Source organism: Pleurodeles waltl, chromosome 5 (assembly GCF_031143425.1).
Source record: "Pleurodeles waltl isolate 20211129_DDA chromosome 5, aPleWal1.hap1.20221129, whole genome shotgun sequence".
In the NCBI taxonomy this organism is placed as follows: Eukaryota; Metazoa; Chordata; class Amphibia; order Caudata; family Salamandridae; genus Pleurodeles; species Pleurodeles waltl.
In genome coordinates, this window is record NC_090444.1 from 1,611,321,263 (window position 1) to 1,611,348,663 (window position 27,401).

Here is a 27,401-nt window from a genome sequence, read left to right on the forward strand (position 1 = left end):
TTGGAGCAGTGCCGCTGTCCTCGGGAGTTTCTTGTCTTTCGTGAAGCAGGGCAGTCCTCAGAGGATTCAGAGGTCGCTGGTCCCTTGGAAAGCGTCGCTGCAGCAGGTTTCTTTGGAAGGCAGGAGACAGGCCGGTAAGTCTGGGGCCAAAGCAGTTGGTGTCTTCTGTTCTTCCTCTGCAGGGGTTTTTCAGCTCAGCAGTCCTCTTCTTCTTGTAGTTTCAGGAATCTGTTTTCCTAGGTTCAGGGAAGCCCTTAAATACTAAATTTAAGGGCGTGTTTAGGTCTGGGGGGTTAGTAGCCAATGGCTACTAGCCCTGAGGGTGGGTACACCCTCTTTGTGCCTCCTCCCAAGGGGAGGGGGTCACATCCCTAATCCTATTGGGGGAATCCTCCATCTGCAAGATGGAGGATTTCTAAAAGTTAGAGTCACTTCAGCTCAGGACACCTTAGGGGCTCTCCTGACTGGCCAGTGACTCCTCCTTGTTTTTCCCATTTATTTTCTCCGGCCTTGCCGCCAAAAGTGGGGCTGTGGCCGGAGGGGGCGGGCAACTCCACTAGCTGGAGTGTCCTGCAGTGCTGGAACAAAGGGGTGAGCCTTTGAGGCTCACCGCCAGGTGTTACAGCTCCTGCCTGGGGGAGGTGTTAGCATCTCCACCCAGTGCAGGCTTTGTTACTGGCCTCAGAGTGACAAAGGCACTCTCCCCATGGGGCCAGCAACATGTCTCTAGTGTGGCAGGCTGCTGGAACCAGTCAGCCTACACAGATAGTTGGTTAAAGTTTCAGGGGGCACCTCTAAGGTACCCTCTGGGGTGTATTTCACAATAAAATGTACACTGGCATCAGTGTGCATTTATTGTGCTGAGAAGTTTGATACCAAACTTCACAGTTTTCAGTGTAGCCATTATGGTGCTGTGGAGTTCGTGTTTGACAAACTCCCAGACCATATACTCTTATTGCTACCCTGCACTTACAATGTCTAAGGTTTGGCTTAGACACTGTAGGGGCACAGTGCTCATGCACTGGTGCCCTCACCTATGGTATAGTGCACCCTGCCTTAGGGCTGTAAGGCCTGCTAGAGGGGTGACTTATCTTTACTTGCATAGGCAGTGAGAGGCTGGCATGGCACCCTGAGGGGAGTGCCATGTCGACTTACTCATTTTGTTCTCACCAGCACACACAAGCTGGCAAGCAGTGTGTCTGTGCTGAGTGAGGGGTCTCCAGGGTGGCATAAGACATGCTGCAGCCCTTAGAGACCTTCCCTGGCATCAGGGCCCTTGGTACCAGAGGTACCAGTTACCAGGGACTTACCTGGATGCCAGGGTGTGCCAATTGTGGATACAAAAGTACAGGTTAGGGAAAGAACACTGGTGCTGGGGCTTGGTTACCAGGCCTCAGCACACTTTCAATTCAAAACATAGCATCAGCAAAGGCAAAAAGTCAGGGGGTAACCATGCCAAGGAGGCATTTCCTTACACCTCCCCCCCCCCCAAACGAAAGGGGATGAGACTAACCTTTCCCAAGAGAGTCTTCATTTTCTAAGTGGAAGAACCTGGAAAGGCCATCTGCATTGGCATGGGCAGTCCCAGGTCTGTGTTCCACTATAAAGTCCATTCCCTGTAGGGAGATGGACCACCTCAACAGTTTTGGATTTTCACCTTTCATTTGCATCAGCCATCTGAGAGGTCTGTGGTCGGTTTGAACTACAAAGTGAGTACCAAAGAGGTATGGTCTCAGCTTTTTCAGGGACCAAACCACAGCAAAGGCCTCCCTCTCAATGGCACTCCAATGCTGCTCCCTGGGGAGTAACCTCCTGCTAATGAAAGCAACAGGCTGGTCAAGGCCATCATCATTTGTTTGGGACAAAACTGCCCCTATCCCATGTTCAGAGGCATCTGTTTGCACAATGAATTGTTTGGAGTAATCTGGAGCTTTTAGAACTGGTGCTGTGCACATAGCTTGTTTCAGGGTGTCAAAGGCCTGTTGGCATTCTACAGTCCAGTTTACTTTCTTGGGCATTTTCTTGGAGGTGAGTTCTGTGAGGGCTGTCACAATGGATCCATATCCCTTCACAAACCTCCTATAGTACCCAGTCAAGCCAAGGAATGCCTTGACTTGAGTCTGGGTTTTTGGAGCTACCCAGTCCAGAATAGTCTGGATCTTAGGCTGGAGTGGCTGAACTTGGCCTCCACCTACAAGGTGTCCCAAGTAAACCACAGTTCCCTGCCCTATCTGGTATTTGGATGCCTTGATAGAGAGGCCTGCAGATTGCAGAGCCTTCAAAACCTTCTTCAGGTGGACCAGGTGATCCTGCCAGGTGGAGCTAAAGACAGCAATATCATCAAGATAAGCTGCACTAAAGGATTCCAACCCAGCAAGGACTTGATTCACCAACCTTTGGAAGGTGGCAGGGGCATTCTTTAAACCAAAGGGCATAACAGTGAACTGATAATGCCCATCAGGTGTGGAGAATGCTGTTTTCTCTTTTGCTCCAGGTGCCATTTTGATTTGCCAGTACCCTGCTGTCAAGTCAAAGGTACTTAAGAATTTGGCAGCACCTAATTTGTCAATCAGCTCGTCAGCTCTAGGTATGGGATGGGCATCTGTCTTGGTGACAGAATTGAGACCTCTGTAGTCCACACAAAACCTCATCTCTCTCTTTCCATCTTTGGTGTGAGGTTTGGGGACTAAGACCACTGGGCTAGCCCAGGGGCTGTCAGAGTGCTCAATTACTCCCAATTCCAGCATCTTGTGGACTTCCACCTTGTTGCTTTCCTTAACTTGATCAGACTGTCTGAATATTTTGTTTTTGACAGGCATGCTGTCTCCTGTGTCCACATCATGGGTACACAGGTGTGTCTGACCAGGGGTTAGGGAAAAGAGCTCAGCAAACTGCTGCAGGACCTTCCTACAGTCAGATTGCTGTTGGCCAGAGAGGGTGTCTGAATAGATCACTCCATCCACTGAGCCATCTTTAGGGTCTGATGAGAGGAGATCAGGGAGAGGCTCACTCTCAGCTTCCTGGTCCTCATCTGTCACCATCAACAGATTTACATCAGCCCTATCATGGAAGAGTTTTAGGCGGTTTACATGGATCACCCTCTTGGGGCTCCTGCTTGTGCCTAGGTCCACCAGGTAGGTGACCTGACTCTTCTTTTCTAGGATTGGGTAAGGGCCACTCCATCTGTCCTGAAGTGCCCTGGGAGCCACAGGCTCCAAAACCCAGACTTTCTGCCCTGGTTGAAATTCAACCATTGCAGCCTTTTGGTCATACCAAAACTTCTGGAGCTGTTGGCTGGCCTCAAGGTTTTTACTTGCCTTTTCCATGTACTCTGCCATTCTTGAGCGAAGGCCAAGTACATAGTCCACTATGTCTTGTTTAGGCTCATGAAGAGGTCTTTCCCAGCCTTCTTTAACAAGAGCAAGTGGTCCCCTTACAGGGTGGCCAAACAGAAGTTCAAAGGGTGAGAACCCTACTCCCTTCTGAGGCACCTCTCTGTAAGCGAAAAGCAGACATGGCAAGAGGACATCCCATCTCCTTTTGAGTTTTTCTGGGAGCCCCATGATCATGCCCTTTAATGTCTTGTTGAATCTCTCAACAAGGCCATTAATTTGTGGATGATATGGTGTAGTGAATTTATAAGTCACTCCACATGTGTTTTAGGTATGCTGACATGAAGTTGGTACGTCTGTCAGACACCACCTCCTTAGGGAAGCCCACTCTGGTAAAGATACCAATGAGGGCCTTGGCTACTGCAGGGGCAGTAGTTGACCTAAGGGGAATAGCTTCAGGATACCTAGTAGCATGATCCACTACTACTAGGATGTACATATTTCCTGAGGCTGTGGGAGGTTCTAGTGGACCCACTATGTCCACACCCACTCTTTCGAAGGGGACCCCCACCACTGGAAGTGGAATGAGGGGAGCCTTTGGATGTCCACCTGTCTTACCACTGGCTTGACAGGTGGGACAGGAGATGCAAAATTCCTTAACCTTCTGGGACATGTTGGGCCAGTAGAAGTGGTTGACTAACCTCTCCCACGTCTTGGTTTGTCCCAAATGCCCAGCAAGGGGAATATCATGGGCTAAGGTCAGAATAAACTCTCTGAAACCCTGAGGCACTACCACTCTCCTAGTGGCACCAGGTTTGGGATCTCTTGCCTCAGTGTACAGGAGTCCATCTTCCCAATAGACCCTATGTGTTCCATTTTTCTTGCCTTTGGACTCTTCAGCAGCTTGCTGCCTAAGGCCTTCAAGAGAAGGACAGGTTTCTTGCCCCTTACACAACTCTTCCCTTGAGGGTCCCCCTGGGCCTAAGAGCTCAACCTGATAAGGTTCCAGCTCCATAGGCTCAGTTCCCTCAGAGGGCAGAACTTCTTCCTGAGAAGAGAGGTTCTCTTTTTCTTTTTGTGTTGCAGCTGGTTTCCCAGCTGACTTTCCTTTTCTCTTGGTAGGCTGGGCCTTTCTTCCAGACTCCAGCTCTACTTTTTCACCCTGTGCCTTGCACTGTGCCCTTGTCTTGACACACACCAGTTCAGGGATACCCAGCATGGCTGCATGGGTTTTCAGTTCTACCTCAGCCCATGCTGAGGACTCCGAGTCATTTCCAAGCAAACAGTCTACTGGGATATTTGAGGAGACCACCACCTGTTTCAGGCCATTGACCCCTCCCCACTCTAAAGTTACCATTGCCATGGGATGCACTTTAGTCTGATTGTCAGCGTTGGTGACTGGATAGGTTTGTCGAGTCAGGTATTGGCCAGGGGAAACCAGTTTCTCTGTCACCATAGTGACACTGGCACCTGTATCCCTCAGGCCCTCTACACTTGTCCCATTAATTAAGAGCTGCTGCCTGTATTTTTGCATGTTAGGGGGCCAGGCAGCCAGTGTGGCTAAATCCACCCCACCCTCAGAGACTAATGTAGCTTCAGTGTGACACCTGATTTGCTCTGGGCACACTGTTGATCCCACTTGGAGACTAGCCATTCCAGTGTTAGCTGGAGTGGAGTTTGAAGTGGTATTTTTCTTGGGGCAGGCCTTGTCTCCAGTTTGGTGTCCAGACTGACTACAGCTACGACACCAGGCCTTTTTGGGATCAAAGTTTTTACCCTTGTACCCAGAATTATTTTGTGAAGAGGCTCTGGGCCCACCCTCCTGTGCAGGTTTTTGGGGGCCTGTAGAAGACTCTTTACTATTTTTGTTTTTGGCTGTCTCACCACCTTTCCCCTGGGGAGGTTTTGTGACCCCTTTCTTTTGGTCACCCCCTGTGGAAGTTTTGGACACCCTAGTCTTGACCCAATGGTCCGCCTTCTTTCCCAATTCTTGGGGAGAAATTGGTCCTAGGTCTACCAGATGCTGATGCAGTTTATCATTGAAACAATTACTTAACAGGTGTTCTTTCACAAATAAATTGTACAGCCCATCATAATCACTTACACCACTGCCTTGAATCCAACCATCTAGTGTTTTTACTGAGTAGTCTACAAAGTCAACCCAGGTCTGGCTCGAGGATTTTTGAGCCCCCCGAATCTAATCCTATACTCCTCAGTGGAGAATCCAAAGCCCTCAATCAGGGTTCCCTTCATGAGGTCATACGATTCTGCATCTTTTCCAGAGAGTGTGAGGAGTCTATCCCTACACTTTCCTGTGAACATTTCCCAAAGGAGAGCACCCCAGTGAGATTTGTTCACTTTTCTGGTTACACAAGCCCTCTCAAAAGCTGTGAACCATTTGGTGATGTCATCACCATCTTCATATTTAGTTACAATCCCTTTAGGGATTTTCAACATATCAGGAGAATCTCTGACCCTATTTATGTTGCTGCCACCATTGATGGGTCCTAGGCCCATCTCTTGTCTTTCCCTTTCTATGGCTAGGATCTGTCTTTCCAAAGCCAATCTTTTGGCCATCCTGGCTAACTGGATGTCCTCTTCACTGGAGTTATCCTCAGTGATTTCAGAGAGGTTGGTCCCTCCTGTGAGGGAACCAGCATCTCTGACTATTATTTGTGGAGTCAGGGCTTGAGAGGCCCTTTTCTCCCTAGATAGGACTGGTGGGGGGGAATCACCCTCCAAGTCACTATCATCATCCTCAGAGGGGTTGGCTCTTTCAAACTCTGCCAACAGCTCCTGGAGCTGTAGTTTGGAAGGTCTGGAGCCCATTGCTATTTTCTTTAGTTTACAGAGTGACCTTAGCTCTCTCATCTGAAGATAGAGGTAAGGTGTGGTGTTGAGTTCCACCACATTCACATCTGTGCTAGACATTATGCTTCTAAAAGTTGGAATACTTTTAAAGAAACTAAAACTAGTTCTAGAATCTAATTCAAACTTTTACCAAACTTTTAAACTCTAAAAGAAATGCTAACAGGGACTAACACAAGGCCCTAGCAGGACTTTAAAGAATTTAGAAAAAATGTCAAATTGCAAAAATCAATTTCTAATGACAATTTTGGGAATTTGTCGTGTGATCAGGTATTGGCTGAGTAGTCCAGCAAATGCAAAGTCTTGTACCCCACCGCTGATCCACCAATGTAGGAAGTTGGCTCTGTATGTGCTATTTCAAAGAAAGAATAGCATGCACAGAGTCCAAGGGTTCCCCTTAGAGGTAAGATAGTGGCAAAAAGAGATAATACTAATGCTCTATTTTGTGGTAGTGTGGTCGAGCAGTAGGCTTATCAAAGGAGTAGTGTTAAGCATTTGTTGTACATACACACAGGCAATAAATGAGGAACACACACTCAGAGACAAATCCAGCCAATAGGTTTTGTTATAGAAAAATATCTTTTCTTAGTTTATTTTAAGAACCACAGGTTCAAATTCTACATGTAATATCTCATTTGAAAGGTATTGCAGGTAAGTACTTTAGGAACTTTGAATCATTACATTAGCATTCATACTTTTTACATAAAACACAAATAGCATTTTTAAAAGTGGACACAGTGCAATTTTCACAGTTCCTGGGGGAGGTAAAGTATGGTTATTTTTAACAGGTAAGTAAGTCACTTACAGGTCTCAGTTTTTGGCCCAAGGTAGCCCACCGTTGGGGGTTCAGAGCAACCCCAAAGTCACCACACCAGCAGCTTAGGGCCAGTCAGGTGCAGAGGTCAAAGAGGTGCCCAAAACACATAGGCTTAAATGGAGAGAAGGGGGTGCCCCGGTTCCAGTCTGCCAGCAGGTAAGTACCCGCGTCTTCGGAGGGCAGACCAGGGGGGTTTTGTAGGGCACCGGGGGGGACACGAGTCAGCACAAAAAGTACACCCTCAGCAGCACGGGGGCGGCCGGGTGCAGTGTGTAAACACGCGTCGGGTTTCCAATAGTTTCCTATGGGAGACCAAGGGGTCTCTTCAGCGATGCAGGCAGGCAAGGGGGGGGGGCTCCTCGGGGTAGCCACCACCTGGGCAAGGGAGAGGGCCTCCTGGGGGTCACTCCTGCACAGGAGTTCCGTTCCTTCAGGTGCTGGGGGCTGCGGGTGCAGGGTCTTTTCCAGCCGTCGGGAAATAGAGTTCAGGCAGTCGCGGTCAGGGGGAGCCTCGGGATTCCCTCTGCAGGCGTCGTTGTGGGGGCTCAGGGGGGGACAACTTTGGTTACTCACGGTCTTGGAGTCGCCGGAGGGTCCTCCCTGAGGTGTTGGTTCTCCACCAGTCGAGTCGGGGTCGCCGGGTGCAGTGTTGCAAGTCTCACGCTTCTTGCGGGGAGTTGCAGGGGTCTTTAAATCTGCTCCTCTGTAACAAAGTTGCAGTTCTTTTGGAGCAGTGCCACTGTCCTCTGGAGTTTCTTGTCTTTCGTGAAGCAGGGCAGTCCTCAGAGGATTCAGAGGTCGCTGGTCCCTTGGAAAGCATCGCTGGAGCAGGTTTCTTTGGAAGGCAGGAGACAGGCTGGTAAGTCTGGGGCCAAAGCAGTTGGTGTCTTCTGTTTTTCCTCTGCAGGGGTTTTTCAGCTCAGCAGTCCTCTTCTTCTTGTAGTTTCAGGAATCTGTTTTCCTAGGTTCAGGGAAGCCCTTAAATACTAAATTTAAGGGCGTGTTTAGGTCTGGGGGGTTAGTAGCCAATGGCTACTAGCCCTGAGGGTGGGTACACCCTCTTTGTGCCTCCTCCCAAGGGGATGGGGTCACATCCCTAATCCTATTGGGGGAATCCTTCATCTGCAAGATGGAGGATTTCTAAAAGTTAGAGTCACTTCAGCTCAGGACACCTTAGGGGCTGTCCTGACTGGCCAGTGACTCCTCCTTGTTTTTCTCATTTATTTTCTCCGGCCTTGCTGCCAAAAGTGGGTGCCGTGGCCGGAGGGGGCGGGCAACTCCACTAGCTGGAGTGTCCTGCGGTGCTGGAACAAAGGGGTGAGCCTTTGAGGCTCACCGCGAGGTGTTACAGCTCCTGCCTGGGGGAGGTGTTAGCATCTCCACCCAGTGCAGGCTTTGTTACTGGCCTCAGAGTGACAAAGGCACTCTCCCCATGGGGCCAGCAACATGTCTCTAGTGTGGCAGGCTGCTGGAACCAGTCAGCCTACACAGATAGTTGGTTAAAGTTTCAGGGGGCACCTCTAAGGTACCCTCTGGGGTGTATTTCACAATAAAATGTACACTGGCATCAGTGTGCATGTATTGTGCTGAGAAGTTTGATACCAAACTTCCCAGTTTTCAGTGTAGCCATTATGGTGCTGTGGAGTTCGTGTTTGACAAACTCCCAGACCATATACTTTTATGGCTACCCTGCACTTACAATGTCTAAGGTTTGGCTTAGACACTGTAGGGGCACAGTGCTCATGCACTGGTGCCCTCACCTATGGTATAGTGCACCCTGCCTTAGGGCTGTAAGGCCTGCTAGAGGGGTGACTTATCTATACTTGCATAGGCAGTGAGAGGCTGGCATGGCACCCTGAGGGGAGTGCCATGTCGACTTACTCATTTTGTTCTCACCAGCACACACAAGCTGGCAAGCAGTGTGTCTGTGCTGAGTGAGGGGTCTCCAGGGTGGCATAAGACATGCTGCAGCCCTTAGAGCCCTTCCCTGGCATCAGGGCCCTTGGTACCAGAGGTACAAGTTACCAGGGACTTACCTGGATGCCAGGGTGTGCAAATTGTGGATACAAAAGTACAGGTTAGGGAAAGAACACTGGTGCTGGGGCTTGGTTAGCAGGCCTCAGCACACTTTCAATTCAAAACATAGCATCAGCAAAGGCAAAAAGTCAGGGGGTAACCATGCCAAGGAGGCATTTCCTTACATCTTTTATATCCTACTATATACTCTTTCCACTACTTCACTGTCCCGCCTGCGGACAAACAATCTAACAAAGGACTCAATGCCCATGCGCAGTATTACCGAGAGGAGGAGTCACTCGATCCTCTGACTCGAAAACTTTCTTAGAACAAAAACAAGTTGTACTACGAACTCAACACTAGATGGTGAGCTTATGCATAGCATGTGAATCTACAGCACTACATGCCACAAACAGATGTCTAATGGTAAGTAACATTTTCCTTCTTTGCTTGCGCCACAGTGCCTTTGCGGTTTTGTACTCCTTTATGGAGAAAGTTGCTATATAAATCAACTAATTTGAGTGCAAGGCAGATCTTCTTGGGGGTTTTCTAGAACTGCTATCTGATTTCTTACTGATTTTTCTGCACATTTGGGACTTACATTTCTCTAATTTTGTCACTATTCTGTATAATCCCGAATTGATGGCTTTTATGGCAACTGAATTATCTGTAAATCAGTAGTTTATGCATTCCGTTACCCTGTATTGTAGACTTGAATTTTTTAATAAACTTTTATGGTTTCTCTGAATTTCGCCCTGGAGCCGACATATTAAGTCAATCCTTTATTACTGACAGTATTCTTTAATGCTTGTTTGAACCTTGTCTCTAGGATATGTTGCCTCATGATTAACACTGCTCACGATCCAACAAATTGTTGGGCGTGCTTTTGAGTTTTATGACTTTAGAGGTAAAGCGTGCCCACACGTGCATACACTCTACAAATGTTTGGGGACATATCTTGGCTCTAGACGTGCTTCACCTTAAGGTTCGGTTTGTGTATAATATTTTCAATAGCACTTTTTAATTAGGTTATTTATCTTTGAAGATATAATACAAGCTGTACATTTAGGGGCATATTTATACTCTATTTGTGCCATTTGTGCATCATAATTTTTTTTCTCGCAAAAAAGGTACAAACTTAACTCCATATTTATATTTTGACGCTAGAGCCAAGTGTTCCTGTCCAAAAAATGACTCTAAGCCCGTAGTGCCTTATTTATCCCCCGTGCAAAATTGGTGCAAGGGTGAGAGGCGGGCCTAAAAAATGGCGCTAATCCTGCTTAGCGTCAGTATTTAACCCCTGGGTCACACCAGGCATTAGGGGACCTGTAGGCCCATTTCCATGGTCAAACACCATGGAATGGGCCCATAGGTGCCCAACCCAAGCCCCAGGAACACCCCTACCCTCACCAGAGGGCCCAACAAGGGGTGCAATGGCCATGCACAGGGGACCATTGTGGTGGTGGGCATGACTCCTGTCTAAGACAGGAGTCGTGTTAGGATGGTTGTGCATAAGGAAATAGCACAAGGGGGGATAATGGCATTTTGTTTGCCTCTAACCAGCCGAGCATCATTTTTTGAGGCAAAACCCCTTCACCCCTATCGCCACCCCCACCCGGCTAACGTCATTTTTTCTGACGGTAGCCCAAACTTAGCACCGGATTGCAGCATTACATAAATTTGGTGCCTTGCTGGCTCTTTGGAATGACGCAAGCCGGCTGTAAGGAAATGCCTCCTTGGCATGGTTGCCCCCTGACTTTTTGCCTTTGCTGATGCTATGTTTACAATTGAAAGTGTGCTGAGGCCTGCTAACCAGGCCCCAGCACCAGTGTTCTTTCCCTAACCTGTACTTTTGTATCCACAATTGGCAGACCCTGGCATCCAGATAAGTCCCTTGTAACTGGTACTTCTAGTACCAAGGGCCCTGATGCCAAGGAACGTCTCTAAGGGCTGCAGCATGTCTTATGCCACCCTGGAGACCTCTCACTCAGCACAGACACACTGCTTGCCAGCTTGTGTGTGCTAGTGAGAACAAAACGAGTAAGTCGACATGGCACTCCCCTCAGGGTGCCATGCCAGCCTCTCACTGCCTATGCAAGTATAGGTCAGTCACCCCTCTAGCAGGCCTTACAGCCCTAAGGCAGGGTGCACTATACCATAGGTGAGGGTACCAGTGCATGAGCATGGTACCCCTACAGTGTCTAAACAAAACCTTAGACATTGTAAGTGCAGGGTAGCCATAAGAGTATATGGTCTGGGAGTTTGTCAAACACGAATTCCATAGCACCATAATGGCTACACTGAAAACTGGGAAGTTTGGTATCAAACTTCTCAGCACAATAAATGCACACTGATGCCAGTGTACATTTTATTGCAAAATACACCCCAGAGGGCACCTTAGAGGTGCCCCCTGAAACTTAACCGACTGTCTGTGTAGGCTGACTAGTTCCAGCAGCCTGCCACACTAGAGACATGTTGCTGGCCCCATGGGGAGAGTGCCTTTGTCACTCTGAGGCCAGTAACAAAGCCTGCACTGGGTGGAGATGCTAACACCTCCCCCAGGCAGGAGCTGTAACACCTGGCGGTGAGCCTCAAAGGCTCACCCCTTTGTCACAGCCCAGCAGGGCACTCCAGCTTAGTGGAGTTGCCCGCCCCCTCCGGCCACGGCCCCCACTTTTGGCGGCAAGGCTGGAGGGAACAAAGAAAGCAACAAGGAGGAGTCACTGGCCAGTCAGGACAGCCCCTAAGGTGTCCTGAGCTGAGGTGACTCTAACTTTTAGAAATCCTCCATCTTGCAGATGGAGGATTCCCCCAATAGGGTTAGGATTGTGACCCCCTCCCCTTGGGAGGAGGCACAAAGAGGGTGTACCCACCCTCAGGGCTAGTAGCCATTGGCTACTAACCCCCCAGACCTAAACACGCCCTTAAATTTAGTATTTAAGGGCTACCCTGAACCCTAGAAAATTAGATTCCTGCAACAACAAGAAGAAGGACTGCCTAGCTGAAAACCCCTGCAGAGGAAGACCAGAAGACAACAACTGCCTTGGCTCCAGAAACTCACCGGCCTGTCTCCTGCCTTCCAAAGAACTCTGCTCCAGCGACGCCTTCCAAAGGGACCAGCGACCTCTGAATCCTCTGAGGACTGCCCTGCTTCGACGACGACAAGAAACTCCCGAGGACAGCGGACCTGCTCCAAAAAGACTGCAACTTTGTTTCAAGAAGCAGCTTTAAAGAACCCTGCAACTCCCCGCAAGAAGCGTGAGACTTGCAACACTGCACCCGGCGACCCCGACTCGGCTGGTAGAGAACCAACACCTCAGGGAGGACCCCCGGACTACTCTCCGACTGTGAGTACCAAAACCTGTCCCCCCTGAGCCCCCACAGCGCCGCCTGCAGAGGGAATCCCGAGGCTTCCCCTGACCGCGACTCTCTGAAACCTAAGTCCCGACGCCTGGAAAAGACCCTGCACCCGCAGCCCCCAGGACCTGAAGGACCGGACTTTCACTGCAGAAGTGACCCCCAGGAGTCCCTCTCCCTTGCCCAAGTGGAGGTTTCCCCGAGGAACCCCCCCCTTGCCTGCCTGCAGCGCTGAAGAGATCCCTTGATCTCTCATTGACTTCCATTGCGAACCCGACGCTTGTTCTAACACTGCACCCGGCCGCCCCCGCGCCGCTGAGGGTGAAATTTCTGTGTGGGCTTGTGTCCCCCCCGGTGCCCTACAAAATCCCCCTGGTCTGCCCTCCGAAGACGCGGGTACTTACCTGCAAGCAGACCGGAACCGGGGCACCCCCTTTTCTCCATTCTAGCCTATGCGTTTTGGGCACCACTTTGAACTCTGCACCTGACCGGCCCTGAGCTGCTGGTGTGGTAACTTTGGGGTTGCTCTGAACCCCCAACGGTGGGCTACCTTGGACCAAGAACTGAACCCTGTAAGTGTCTTACTTACCTGGTAAAACTAACAAAAACTTACCTCCCCCAGGAACTGTGAAAATTGCAGTGTCCACTTTTGAAATAGCTATTTGTCAATAACTTGAAAAGTATACATGCAATTGAAATGATTCAAAGTTCCTAATGTACTTACCTGCAATACCTTTCAAACAAGATATTACATGTTAAATTTGAACCTGTGGTTCTTAAAATAAACTAAGAAAAGATATTTTTCTATACAAAACCTATTGGCTGGATTTGTCTCTGAGTGTGTGTACCTCATTTATTGTCTATGTGTATGTACAACAAATGCTTAACACTACTCCTTGGATAAGCCTACTGCTCGACCACACTACCACAAAATAGAGCATTAGTATTATCTATTTTTACCACTATTTTACCTCTAAGGGGAACCCTTGGACTCTGTGCATGCTATTCCTTACTTTGAAATAGCACATACAGAGCCAACTTCCTACATTGGTGGATCAGCGGTGGGGTACAAGACTTTGCATTTGCTGGACTACTCAGCCAATACCTGATCACACGACAAATTCCAAAATTGTCATTAGAAATTGATTTTTGCAATTTGAAAAGTTTTCTAAATTCTTAAAAGACCTGCTAGGGCCTTGTGTTAGATCCTGTTTAGCATTTCTTTTAGAGTTTAAAAGTTTGGTAAAAGTTAGAATTAGATTCTAGAACCAGTTTTAGATTCTTAAAAAGTATTCCAACTTTTAGAAGCAAAATGTCTAGCACAGATGTGACTGTGGTGGAACTCGACACCACACCTTACCTCCATCTACAGATGAGAGAGCTAAGGTCACTCTGTAAACTAAAGAAAATAACAATGGGCCCCAAACCTACCAAAGTACAGCTCCAGGAGCTTTTGGCAGAGTTTGAAAAGGCCAACCCCTCTGAGGGTGGCAACTCAGAGGATGAAGATAGTGACTTGGAGGGAAATTCCCCCCCTCCAGTCCTACTTAGGGAGAGCAGGGCTACTCAAGCCCTGACTCCACAAATAATAGTCAGAGATGCTGGTTCCCTCACAGGAGGGACCAACACCTCTGAAATCACTGAGGATAACTCCAGTGAAGAGGACATCCAGTTAGCCAGGATGGCCAAAAGATTGGCTTTGGAAAGACAGATCCTAGCCATAGAGAGGGAAAGACAAGAGATGGGCCTAGGACCCATCAATGGTGGCAGCAACATAAATAGGGTCAGAGATTCTCCTGACATGTTGAAAATCCCTAAAGGGATTGTAACTAAATATGAAGATGGTGATGACATCACCAAATGGTTCACAGCTTTTGAGAGGGCTTGTGTAACCAGAAAAGTGAACAGATCTCACTGGGGTGCTCTCCTTTGGGAAATGTTCACAGGAAAGTGTAGGGATAGACTCCTCACACTCTCTGGAAAAGATGCAGAATCTTATGACCTCATGAAGGGTACCCTGATTGAGGGCTTTGGATTCTCCACTGAGGAGTATAGGATTAGATTCAGGGGGGCTCAAAAATCCTCGAGCCAGACCTGGGTTGACTTTGTAGACTACTCAGTAAAAACACTAGATGGTTGGATTCAAGGCAGTGGTGTAAGTAATTATGATGGGCTGTACAATTTATTTGTGAAAGAACACCTGTTAAGTAATTGTTTCAATGATAAACTGCATCAGCATCTGGTAGACCTAGGACCAATTTCTCCCCAAGAATTGGGAAAGAAGGCGGACCATTGGGTCAAGACTAGGGTGACCAAAACTTCCACAGGGGGTGACCAAAAGAAAGGGGTCACAAAACCTCCCCAGGGGAAAGGTGGTGAGACAGCCAAAAATAAAAATAGTAAAGAGTCTTCTACAGGCCCCCAAAAACCTGCACAGGAGGGTGGGCCCAGAGCCTCTTCACAAAACAATCCTGGGTACAAGGGTAAAAACTTTGATCCCAAAAAGGCCTGGTGTCGAAACTGTAGCCAGTCTGGACACCAAACTGGAGACAAGGCCTGTCCCAAGAAAAGTTCCACTCCAAACTCCAATCCAGGTAACACTGGAATGGCTAGTCTCCAAGTGGGATCAACAGTGTGCCCAGAGCAAATCAGGGTCCACACTGAAGCTACTCTAGTCTCTGAGGGTGGGGTGGATTTAGCCACACTAGCTGCCTGGCCGCCTAACATGCAAAAATACAGGCAGCAGCTCTTTATTAATGGGACAAGTGTAGAGGGCCTGAGGGATACAGGTGCCAGTGTCACCATGGTGACAGAGAAACTGGTTTCCCCTGGCCAATACCTGACTGGAAAAACTTATACAGTCACCAATGCTGACAATCAAACTAAAGCACATCCCATGGCAATGGTAACTTTAGAATGGGGAGGGGTCAATGGCCTGAAACAGGTGGTGGTCTCCTCAAACATCCCAGTAGACTGTCTGCTTGGAAATGACCTGGAGTCCTCAGCATGGGCTGAGGTAGAGCTAAAAACCCATGCAGCCATGCTGGGTATCCCTGAACTGGTGTGTGTAAAAACAAGAGCACAATGCAAGGCGCAGGGTGAAAAAGTAGAGCTGGAGTCTGGAAAAATGGCCCAGCCTACCAAGAGAAAAGGAAAGTCAGTTGGGAAACCAACTGCAACACAGTCAGAAAAAGAGAACCTCTCTTCTCAGGAAGAAGTTCTGCCCTCTGAGGGAAATGAGCCTTTGGAGCTTGAACCTTATCAGGTTGAGCTCTTAGGCCCAGGGGGACCCTCAAGGGAGGAGCTGTGTAAGGGACAAGAAACCTGTCCCTCTCTTGAAGGCCTTAGGCAGCAAGCTGCTGAAGAGTCCAAGGGCAAGAAAAATGGAACACATAGGGTCTATTGGGAAGATGGACTCCTGTACACTGAGGCCAGAGACCCCAAACCTGGTGCCACTAGGAGAGTGGTAGTGCCTCAGTCGTTCAGAGAGTTTATTCTGACCTTAGCCCATGATATTCCCCTTGCTGGGCATTTGGGACAAACCAAGACGTGGGAGAGGTTAGTCAACCACTTCTACTGGCCCAATATGTCCCAGAAGGTTAAGGAGATTTGCCTCTCCTGCCCCACCTGTCAATCCAGTGGTAAGACAGGTGGGCACCCAAAGGCCCCCCTCATTCCACTTCCAGTGGTGGGGGTCCCCTTTGAAAGAGTGGGTGTGGACATAGTTGGTCCACTGGAACCTCCCACAGCCTCAGGAAATATGTACATCCTAGTAGTAGTGGATCATGCTACTAGGTATCCTGAAGCTATTCCCCTTAGGTCGACTACTGCCCCTGCAGTAGCCAAGGCCCTCATTGGTATCTTTACCAGAGTGGGTTTCCCTAAGGAGGTGGTGTCTGACAGAGGTACCAACTTCATGTCAGCATACCTAAAGCACATGTGGAATGAGTGTGGAGTGACTTACAAATTCACTACACCATACCATCCACAAACTAATGGCTTAGTTGAGAGATTCAACAAGACATTAAAAGGCATGATCATGGGGCTCCCAGAAAAACTCAAAAGGAGATGGGATGTCCTCTTGCCATGTCTGCTTTTTGCTTACAGAGAGGTGCCACAGAAGGGAGTAGGATTCTCACCCTTTGAACTTCTGTTTGGTCATCCTGTAAGGGGACCACTTGCTCTTGTTAAAGAAGGCTGGGAGAGACCTCTTCATGAGCCTAAACAAGACATAGTGGACTATGTACTTGGCCTTCGCTCTAGAATGGCAGAGTACATGGAAAAGGCAACCAAAAACCTTGAGGCCAGCCAACAGCTCCAGAAGTTTTGGTATGACCAAAAGGCTGCACTGGTTGAGTTCCAACCAGGGCAGAAAGTCTGGGTTCTGGAGCCTGTGGCTCCCAGGGCACTCCAGGACAAATGGAGTGGCCCTTACCCAGTGCTAGAAAGGAAGAGTCAGGTCACCTACCTGGTGGACCTGGGCACAAGCAGGAGCCCCAAGAGGGTGATCCATGTGAACCGCCTTAAGCTCTTCCATGACAGGGCTGATGTGAATCTGTTGATGGTAACAGATGAGGATCAGGAGGCAGAGAGTGAACCTCTCCCTGATCTTCTGTCATCAGACCCAAAAGATGGCTCAGTAGATGGAGTGATCTACTCAGACACCCTCTCTGGCCAACAGCAAGCTGATTGTAGGAGAGTCCTACAACAGTTTCCTGAACTCTTCTCCCTAACCCCTGGTCAGACACACCTGTGTACCCATGATGTGGACACAGGAGACAGCATGCCTGTCAAGAACAAAATCTTTAGACAGTCTGACCATGTTAAGGAAAGCATTAAGGTGGAAGTCCACAAGATGCTGGAATTGGGAGTAATTGAGCGCTCTGACAGCCCCTGGGCTAGCCCAGTGGTCTTAGTCCCCAAACCTCACACCAAAGATGGAAAGAAAGAGATGAGGTTTTGTGTGGACTACAGAGGGCTCAATTCTGTCACCAAGACAGATGCTCATCCAATTCCTAGAGCTGATGAGCTCATAGATAAATTAGGTGCTGCCAAATTCCTAAGTACCTTTGACTTGACAGCAGGGTACTGGCAAATAAAAATGGCACCTGGAGCAAAAGAGAAAACAGCATTCTCCACACCTGATGGGCATTATCAGTTTACTGTTATGCCCTTTGGTTTAAAGAATGCCCCTGCCACCTTCCAAAGGTTGGTGAATCAAGTCCTTGCTGGCTTGGAGTCCTTTAGCACAGCTTATCTTGATGATATTGCTGTCTTTAGCTCCACCTGGCAGGATCACCTGGTCCACCTGAAGAAGGTTTTGAAGGCTCTGCAAACTGCAGGCCTCTCTATCAAGGCATCCAAATGCCAGATAGGGCAGGGAACTGTGGTTTACTTGGGCCACCTTGTAGGTGGAGGCCAAGTTCAGCCACTCCAACCCAAGATCCAGACTATTCTGGACTGGGTAGCTCCAAAAACCCAGACTCAAGTCAGGGCATTCCTTGGCTTGACTGGGTACTACAGGAGGTTTGTGAAGGGATATGGATCCATTGTGACAGCCCTCACTGAACTCACCTCCAAGAAAATGCCCAAGAAAGTGAACTGGACTGTGGAATGCCAACAGGCCTTTGACACCCTGAAACAAGCAATGTGCTCAGCACCAGTTCTAAAAGCTCCAGATTATTCTAAGCAGTTCATTGTGCAGACAGATGCCTCTGAACATGGGATAGGGGCAGTTTTGTCCCAAACAAATGATGATGGCCTTGACCAGCCTGTTGCTTTCATTAGCAGGAGGTTACTCCCCAGGGAGCAGCGTTGGAGTGCCATTGAGAGGGAGGCCTTTGCTGTGGTTTGGTCCCTGAAGAAGCTGAGACCATACCTCTTTGGGACTCACTTCCTAGTTCAAACTGACCACAGACCTCTCAAATGGCTGATGCAAATGAAAGGTGAAAATCCTAAACTGTTGAGGTGGTCCATCTCCCTACAGGAAATGGACTTTATAGTGGAACACAGACCTGGGACTGCCCATGCCAATGCAGATGGCCTTTCCAGGTTCTTCCACTTAGAAAATGAAGACTCTCTTGGGAAAGGTTAGTCTCATCCTCTTTCGTTTGGGGGGGGTTGTGTAAGGAAATGCCTCGTTGGCATGGTTGCCCCCTGACTTTTTGCCTTTGCTGATGCTATGTTTACAATTGAAAGTGTGCTGAGGCCTGCTAACCAGGCCCCAGCACCAGTGTTCTTTCCCTAACCTGTACTTTTGTATCCACAATTGGCAGACCCTGGCATCCAGATAAGTCCCTTGTAACTGGTACTTCTAGTACCAAGGGCCCTGATGCCAAGGAAGGTCTCTAAGGGCTGCAGCATGTCTTATGCCACCCTGGAGACCTCTCACTCAGCACAGACACACTGCTTGGCAGCTTGTGTGTGCTAGTGAGAACAAAACGAGTAAGTCGACATGGCACTCCCCTCAGGGTGCCATGCCAGCCTCTCACTGCCTATGCAAGTATAGGTCAGTCACCCCTCTAGCAGGCCTTACAGCCCTAAGGCAGGGTGCACTATACCATAGGTGAGGGTACCAGTGCATGAGCATGGTACCCCTACAGTGTCTAAACAAAACCTTAGACATTGTAAGTGCAGGGTAGCCATAAGAGTATATGGTCTGGGAGTTTGTCAAACACGAACTCCATAGCACCATAATGGCTACACTGAAAACTGGGAAGTTTGGTATCAAACGTCTCAGCACAATAAATGCACACTGATGCCAGTGTACATTTTATTGCAAAATACACCCCAGAGGGCACCTTAGAGGTGCCCCCTGAAACTTAACCGACTGTCTGTGTAGGCTGACTAGTTCCAGCAGCCTGCCACACTAGAGACATGTTGCTGGCCCCATGGGGAGAGTGCCTTTGTCACTCTGAGGCCAGTAACAAAGCCTGCACTGGGTGGAGATGCTAACACCTCCCCCAGGCAGGAGCTGTAACACCTGGCGGTGAGCCTCAAAGGCTCACCCCTTTGTCACAGCCCAGCAGGGCACTCCAGCTTAGTGGAGTTGCCCGCCCCCTCCGGCCACGGCCCCCACTTTTGGCGGCAAGGCTGGAGGGAACAAAGAAAGCAACAAGGAGGAGTCACTGGCCAGTCAGGACAGCCCCTAAGGTGTCCTGAGCTGAGGTGACTCTAACTTTTGCATATCTTGCAAATCTTGCAGATGGAGGATTCCCCCAATAGGGTTAGGATTGTGACCCCCTCCCCTTGGGAGGAGGCACAAAGAGGGTGTACCCACCCTCAGGGCTAGTAGCCATTGGCTACTAACCCCCCAGACCTAAACACGCCCTTAAATTTAGTATTTAAGGGCTACCCTGAACCCTAGAAAATTAGATTCCTGCAACAACAAGAAGAAGGACTGCCTAGCTGAAAACCCCTGCAGAGGAAGACCAGAAGACAACAACTGCCTTGGCTCCAGAAACTCACCGGCCTGTCTCCTGCCTTCCAAAGAACTCTGCTCCAGCGACGCCTTCCAAAGGGACCAGCGACCTCTGAATCCTCTGAGGACTGCCCTGCTTCGACGACGACAAGAAACTCCCGAGGACAGCGGACCTGCTCCAAAAAGACTGCTACTTTATCCAAAGAAGCAGCTTTAAAGAACCCTGCAATCTCCCCGCATGAAGCGTGAGACTTGCAACACTGCACCCGGCGACCCCGACTCGGCTGGTGGAGAACCAACACCTCAGGGAGGACCCCCGGACTACTCTCCGACTGTGAGTACCAAAACCTGTCCCCCCTGAGCCCCCACAGCGCCGCCTGCAGAGGGAATCCCGAGGCTTCCCCTGACCGCGACTCTCTGAAACCTAAGTCCCGACGCCTGGAAAAGACCCTGCACCCGCAGCCCCCAGGACCTGAAGGACCGGACTTTCACTGCAGAAGTGACCCCCAGGAGTCCCTCTCCCTTGCCCAAGTGGAGGTTTCCCCGAGGAAGCCCCCCTTGCCTGCCTGCAGCGCTGAAGAGATCCCTTGATCTCTCATTGACTTCCATTGCGAACCCGACGCTTGTTCTAACACTGCACCCGGCCGCCCCCGCGCCGCTGAGGGTGAAATTTCTGTGTGGGCTTGTGTCCCCCCCGGTGCCCTACAAAATCCCCCTGGTCTGCCCTCCGAAGACGCGGGTACTTACCTGCAAGCAGACCGGAACCGGGGCACCCCCTTTTCTCCATTCTAGCCTATGCGTTTTGGGCACCACTTTGAACTCTGCACCTGACCGGCCCTGAGCTGCTGGTGTGGTAACTTTGGGGTTGCTCTGAACCCCCAACGGTGGGCTACCTTGGACCAAGAACTGAACCCTGTAAGTGTCTTACTTACCTGGTAAAACTAACAAAAACTTACCTCCCCCAGGAACTGTGAAAATTGCACTAAGTGTCCACTTTTGAAATAGCTATTTGTCAATAACTTGAAAAGTATACATGCAATTGAAATGATTCAAAGTTCCTAATGTACTTACCTGCAATACCTTTCAAACAAGATATTACATGTTAAATTTGAACCTGTGGTTCTTAAAATAAACTAAGAAAATATATTTTTCTATACAAAACCTATTGGCTGGATTTGTCTCTGAGTGTGTGTACCTCATTTATTGTCTATGTGTATGTACAACAAATGCTTAACACTACTCCTTGGATAAGCCTACTGCTCGACCACACTACCACAAAATAGAGCATTAGTATTATCTATTTTTACCACTATTTTACCTCTAAGGGGAACCCTTGGACTCTGTGCATGCTATTCCTTACTTTGAAATAGCACATACAGAGCCTACTTCCTACACCGGCGATAAACCTTTTGACACAAAACTGCGTTAGCACAGTTTTGCACCAAAACGTATAAATATGGGCCTTAGTCTGAGTGTTATTTACTCCTTTGTTCTATACCTGGGCCACTAACCACTGCCACATCCTAAATCAAGCCTTTATTATTTGACTTGGGTACTCCCGCAGAGTCAAATACTTAAAGTGACTGACTTACTTCTCCAACTGAAGTACAGTGGTATTGGTGACCCTGGGACATCAGAGGAAAACAGCACTTTTTACCAAGGAGATTGCATAGTAACCCCCAATTTAACTGTAACTCCAGACATAGGCACCACAATCACTTATGAACATCTGGAGTTATTTAGTGTCAGAAAAGGGGTATTATAATACATTGGCCTAAAGCATAAAGAAGTCCACACCTCACAAAACAGCTTGTCATTGTTTCAGGGCCAAGTAGCATGAAGGCATTTTCTGATTTCTGCCTCATGTCTTTGGTTAAACCAGAAGGGCTGTCAATCTTTCTTGTTACACATCTTTTTGAATCAGGTCATTTTAAGACATTGCGACAATGAAGTCACTCTTTGCAACTTTAAATATACAATTTACAGAGTGACATTATATTGTTGTGCTTACCTATTCTATATATCATTTGAAACAACCTTGACCAAAACTTAATTTTCACCCATTCAGATTGGATCATGTTCGGCAGATTTCTTTCCACTAAAGTACAGGGAAGTGAAAAGAAAATGCTGAATGCTGAATAATGACACTTATTCTAAACCCATGAGCCAGTCATGAGAGATTGAAAAATATATATTTTGTGTTTAGATTACATGAGATGTCCATGGCATTATGCAGCTGTGCAGCCTTGTCTTACACAGTTCTGGACAGCCCTGTGTGTTTTCCATCACTGAGCTTGAAAACGTATATGAGTCCACTGGAGTTTTTTCCTTTACTGTACATTTTTGTCAGCATTAGAGTTGTGCTTTGATGCCAGAGGACACCCAAAGTGTACCTGTTTGTATGCGAGTGGCTATTGCAGGCTATGTTGTGACCGGGTGTTTAAAGTCAGAGGCACATACCATTTACCTGTACCAATGTGGGGGGACAGCTAATGGTTGTCCCACGTAATAGTCCGTTCAGTTCCCATAACTGGAGTCCTTTGCCTTCATCAGGTATAGGACATACATGAAGGGATACATGGAAGGTGTGCAGTGCGTGTTTTACTGCCTTTGTGTTGCTAAACTAGTGGGTGCTAGGTTCCATTGGATCCCACCTCCACCTGCATGTTTTTGCAAGATGGTGGTCTCCTTTGTGCTGGACTGGCTATGTCAGTATTGGCATTCCACCTGTAGAACAGACTTCACCCCATTCTATTAAGCTGGCATACCTGGTGATGGTGAAGACAGTTAGCCCAGTCTCTTTATTGTAGTGCAAGTGTCTGCATTCTGAGAGTCAAGCCCAATCCCTTATTCACTGTGATGTGGTTGTGTCCCATAGTATTGGGTCTTCAGACAAAGGGCCAAAATGACCTATACTGATTGTTCAACAAACCTCTGACTTCAATTTTTGGCTAAGTCTGAAACAGTATTTTTTTGCAAAAATAATATGTGGATCACAGAACCAGAAAGGTATCCTCCTTACACCTGCAATGGAGACAAGCTCCTGAAGACAAAGAAGGACACACATAATAATACACACATATATACACTATTGCACAAGTTTCTAATATTCAACATGACTATGGGGGTGATTCTAACCCCGGCGGTCTTAGACCGCCGGGGCCAGGGTCGGCGGGAGCACCGCCGACAGACCGGCGGTGCCCCGCAGGGCATTCTGACCGCGGCGCTTTGGCCGCGGTCAGTGCAGGAAAACCGGCGGTCTCCCGCCGGTTTTCCGCTGAGGGGATTCCGACCCCCCCTACCGCCATCCAGTTCCCGGCGGTCCGCCCGCCGGGAACCGGATGGCGGTAGGGGGGGTCGCGGGGCCCCTGGGGGCCCCTGCAGTGCCCATGCCACTGGCATGGGCACTGCAGGGGCCCCCGTAAGAGGGCCCCTAAATGTATTTCACTGTCTGCTGCGCAGACAGTGAAATACGCGACGGGTGCAACTGCACCCGTCGCACAGCTTCCACTCCGCCGGCTCGATTCCGAGCCGGCTTCATCGTGGAAGCCTCTTTCCCGCTGGGCTGGCGGGCGGCCTGAAGGCGGCCGCCCGCCAGCCCAGCGGGAATGTCAGAATTACCGCCGCGGTCTTTCGACCGCGGAACGTTAACCTGACGGCAGGACTTTGGCGGGCGGCCTCCGCCGCCCGCCAAGGTCAGGATGAGGGCCTATGTCCTCACTAAGATACGGCAGTTGCACTAGTACAACAATTTAGCTGAGCAAACTTATTTCTAAAAACCTGACCGAGATGGTTCACACCTCGTCTCAGACACTGGTCCTCCAGTCAACAGAGCCAGCACAAGAAGAAAATATGGAAGTTATAAGCTATTGTAATCAAGCTTTTTGCAAAGTAACGTGTTTCATTTCAAAAGGTTATACCTGAGCACCTTCCCATTTCGGTCTTCAATCCCCTTTGTTGAATCTTGGGTAGAGATGACCATTCTGACTCTGGAACTAACAACAGTATGACCACGGCACACAGGATAGTATAATCACAGTTCGTATTAAGGACAAGTGTCCCTGGTGTTCAGGTTCCGGACGTGGATAACAAATCTGAAAAGTCCTCAGTTGATGATGCAATTGTCTTTATTTGTAGGCCCAATTCGCCACAGATTTGCGTTGTCTTAAAAAAACAGCCAACACGTGTTTCGTCACACAAGTGACTTTATCAAGGCTGGGCCATTTGGCCAGGAATGTGAGTTTTGGGTAGAGTCGATGGTGTTGTACGCGAGTAGTAGAGATTTGAACGGCTGGCAGTAGGTAAATGGCGATCCAGTAAATGAAGGTGAGCAAGGTAGGCCTTGATAAGCCTCGGTTCGGGACCCTGTTGGGGCGGTGAGCCGGTCGTTGTCTGCAGATCAAGCGCGTCTCGGTGTGACTCTGGAACTATGTGAACTGTCATTCTTTCCTTAGCAGTTCCAGAGTTATCGCTGGTTGAAATATGGTCCTCTGTCAACTCTATCTAACCCGCAGCCAGTGAATATCAGACACATCGGGACTGCTGTGGGTGCTGTAGTTCCTGTGACTGTCTCTCTACTGGAAAATCTCTACCATGACCCATAGACAAAAATAACGAGGCACCTGAACTTTTTGAGCACTACCTAATATTGGGAGCTGCACACTATTTTGTTATCAGTCCCTAATTTTTACTTAAGGGAGCAGTTGGGCGTTTCACTGCTTCCAGGTACACTATGACTTGGTTTCTGACATTTCATGAGGATAGGAATTCTGGTGCTTGGGTCATGGACTTTGAGATATGCATTATTTAAGGTTATTGGTATGAACCATTTTTAAGGGGCTGTCCTTTAATTTAGGATCGATTTCGTGTACCAAAAACTTCTAGAACTAAGTAGAGCCTGAGAACCAGATTCCTGTATTCCATCACTCCAATTTATATTTTTAGAAAGAGACCAGATCTGTTGCAGATATTACTGAGCTGACCAGAAGCATCCCCCATAGGTTAATATTGGCCGTGTGCCTTGGTGTTAAACAGTGTGATGGAGCTTGAAAAATGTTTAGAGTTGGTTCTCTAGCCCAGAAGGTGCTAAGATCGTCTTGATTTCTTTGTGCATTGCATTGTTGAGGATGCTGTTATACGCACCTGGTAGCAAAGTCCTGGGCATTCATTTATTAAGTATTGTGTTATGCTGAATTCCGAGGCTCTGCGGGCCTCAGCCTCATGAAGTTAGCCCAAACTCCTTACCCTTGGTAACCTGAGAGAGTCAAGTGCAGAAGGGAAGTTCTTGGCTATCCAGTTTGGAGTGCACCAGTATCGTGACTGTGGGACACCAGTGGTAAACAACATTAAACCAAAATAAATGATACTATGTAAACATTGATTGACCCAATGTGCATTTGGAACTTGCTTGTTAAGTGAATTTTCCATGAGAACGTTGTCCGTTTGTTGTTTTAGGTGCTGCTCACTTTTTGATCAAAGAGCTGTCTTATCATAACCTGGAATTAGAGCGTAATAGACAAGGAGAGCTTGGCGTGAAGCCACAAGACATCTGGCCTTTCATCATAATTGCTGATGATTCGTGTGTTATGTGGAACGCTGTAGATGTCACCACTACAGAGTACAGAAACAGGTACGTTTTGAGTAGGGTTGGAACCCACATTTTTTTAATTTATAATTTGTAGTTAACAAAAGGTTCTACTTGTGACCAGAAAAAGGCATGTTCCACATAAGCACCATGGATGGAACGTTAGGAACCGTCCAGTTAGTCATAATGCTCCCTCTGAGGGCCTGATATGGGAGCATTCTGCCTTTTCCCAGCTCACAGCATCCCTCTGGTGCAATATTAGCCATGGGAGTACTCCAGGAGCAGCAGCTGCCTCTTACAGACAGGCAGAAAAACGATTTTAGACATTTCACTACCGGGGCAACACCAACACTATCCCAGCACCAGTTTTTGTTTTTGTTTTTTGTTACTTACCCCAGCTCCAAGCCCCACCCTGTATATGCATTTTGCCACCAAAAACTGCAGCGTTGAGTAATTAGGCGCAGTAGTACAACAGGCAAAATTTCCGTCTGCAAAATAAACGTGGCGTGCCTGCAAACCAAAAAAACATCCCCATTTCCTTCTGTGATGCTCCATGAGTGAGCCGCTACAAATGCAGAGGTTGCTTCATAAACGGTTGCCTGACGGGGCCCTCTCCCTGCTTTTAATGAGAGACACCCAATCAGACAAAAAAAAATAGAAAAACAAACAGTTTTGTACTTTTTTAAGCTGTTTAGGATTCCCTCTCAATAAAATCAAAGGGAGGATCCTGGACAGCTGTCTGTGATTCAGTGGCAGAATTAGAAGAGACGGGTGAATGGAGCAGTTTTTCCAGGCCTGTCTTTAAGGTAAGAGGCGGCTCCTTCCCAGCAACTCTGCTTATTGTTAAGGGAGCAGGTGATAATAAATCTACTCCCCTTACCTGCAGGGCAATAACGTGTTTTAATTACCCCCTCCTCCCATTATGGCCGCTTGTGTGTGGCTCACTTAATTATATTTAGTAGTATATTGTACCAAATGTCTATTTTTTTTAGGAGTCCCTAGAGAATTATCCCTTTGCAACAATGTTTGAAAAAGTAATTCTCAGTGTAGCTCTTTGTAGCACCTGCAAACCGGGGCCTTATTTTAGATTACATTTGTATCCTCCATGTTACAAACTAGAGTACATTTAAAGATACCCCAAGCCCTCCACACTGCCACACATCTCCAGGACATGGACGTGTTCCCCATTTATAATTTAGCAAGCAACCACTCTCTTTTTGGCCTTGATGGCTGGCCAGGAGATTCTCCTCCTTGCTAAGCGAGGTCAGTCTATCAGGGTTCTGCAAAGTCGGTCCTGGAGAGTGGGGTTCATGACAGATTTTTAGCATATCCACATTTAGAAAAATGTATATTTCTGAAACATCTTGTTTCTAAATGTGGATATGTTAAAAAAAATCTGGCATGGACCCGGCTCTCCTGGACTGACTTTTCAGAACCCTTGTCTAGATAGAGGAAACAATGATGAATTCAGGGCAGATGTGGCTTGGGGGAGGTATTTGCTAGTTTCTTTCATTGTAGGACACATTGCTGCTGAAGGATGTGTGCATGCTTTGCATGTCACAGGTGTGAGTCGTGGCAGAACTGAATGAGCCTTACATTGGATGTTAGAAGTATTTTTCATTTAAAATGTTCTGGAATGGCAACATTTTAAGATTGTGTATGTTTTATGATTATAAAACACAGCATTTATGAAGTAATAAAATATACTGCTTATAATAAATTACTTTCAAAATATATAGGTCCTTAAAAACAGCATGCACCACTTATGGGCTGAGGCCTTGCATAATTATACTTTGGTAGCAAGTTCTGGGATGCTTAGGAGACAAACAGTGGTTAAAGGTAGGGAGGGATCGCTTTGATTTGTAACAGTCTGATTTATTTCCTTCATTCTTCTGTCTTTTCTAAAATTTGACAACTTGGCCATGTGTGCACACAATGATGCTTCCACTCACACATGTATCATGAAGATACCTCTCTGGAAATGTTCACTATAGATTTGTATGAGTG

At 48.0% G+C, this 27,401-nt stretch overlaps 1 protein-coding gene across 4 annotated transcripts in view; it reads left to right on the forward strand.

The window, feature by feature from the left end:
* Nucleotides 1-27,401, forward strand: part of GREB1 (growth regulating estrogen receptor binding 1) — a 932,876-nt gene that overhangs the window by 856,631 nt on the left and 48,844 nt on the right. For all 4 annotated transcript variants that reach the window (XM_069235945.1, XM_069235948.1, XM_069235946.1 and 1 more), the window contains one exon: nucleotides 25,265-25,439. In XM_069235945.1, coding sequence (XP_069092046.1) covers nucleotides 25,265-25,439 — 175 coding nt within the window. The remainder of the gene's footprint in view (nucleotides 1-25,264; nucleotides 25,440-27,401) is intronic.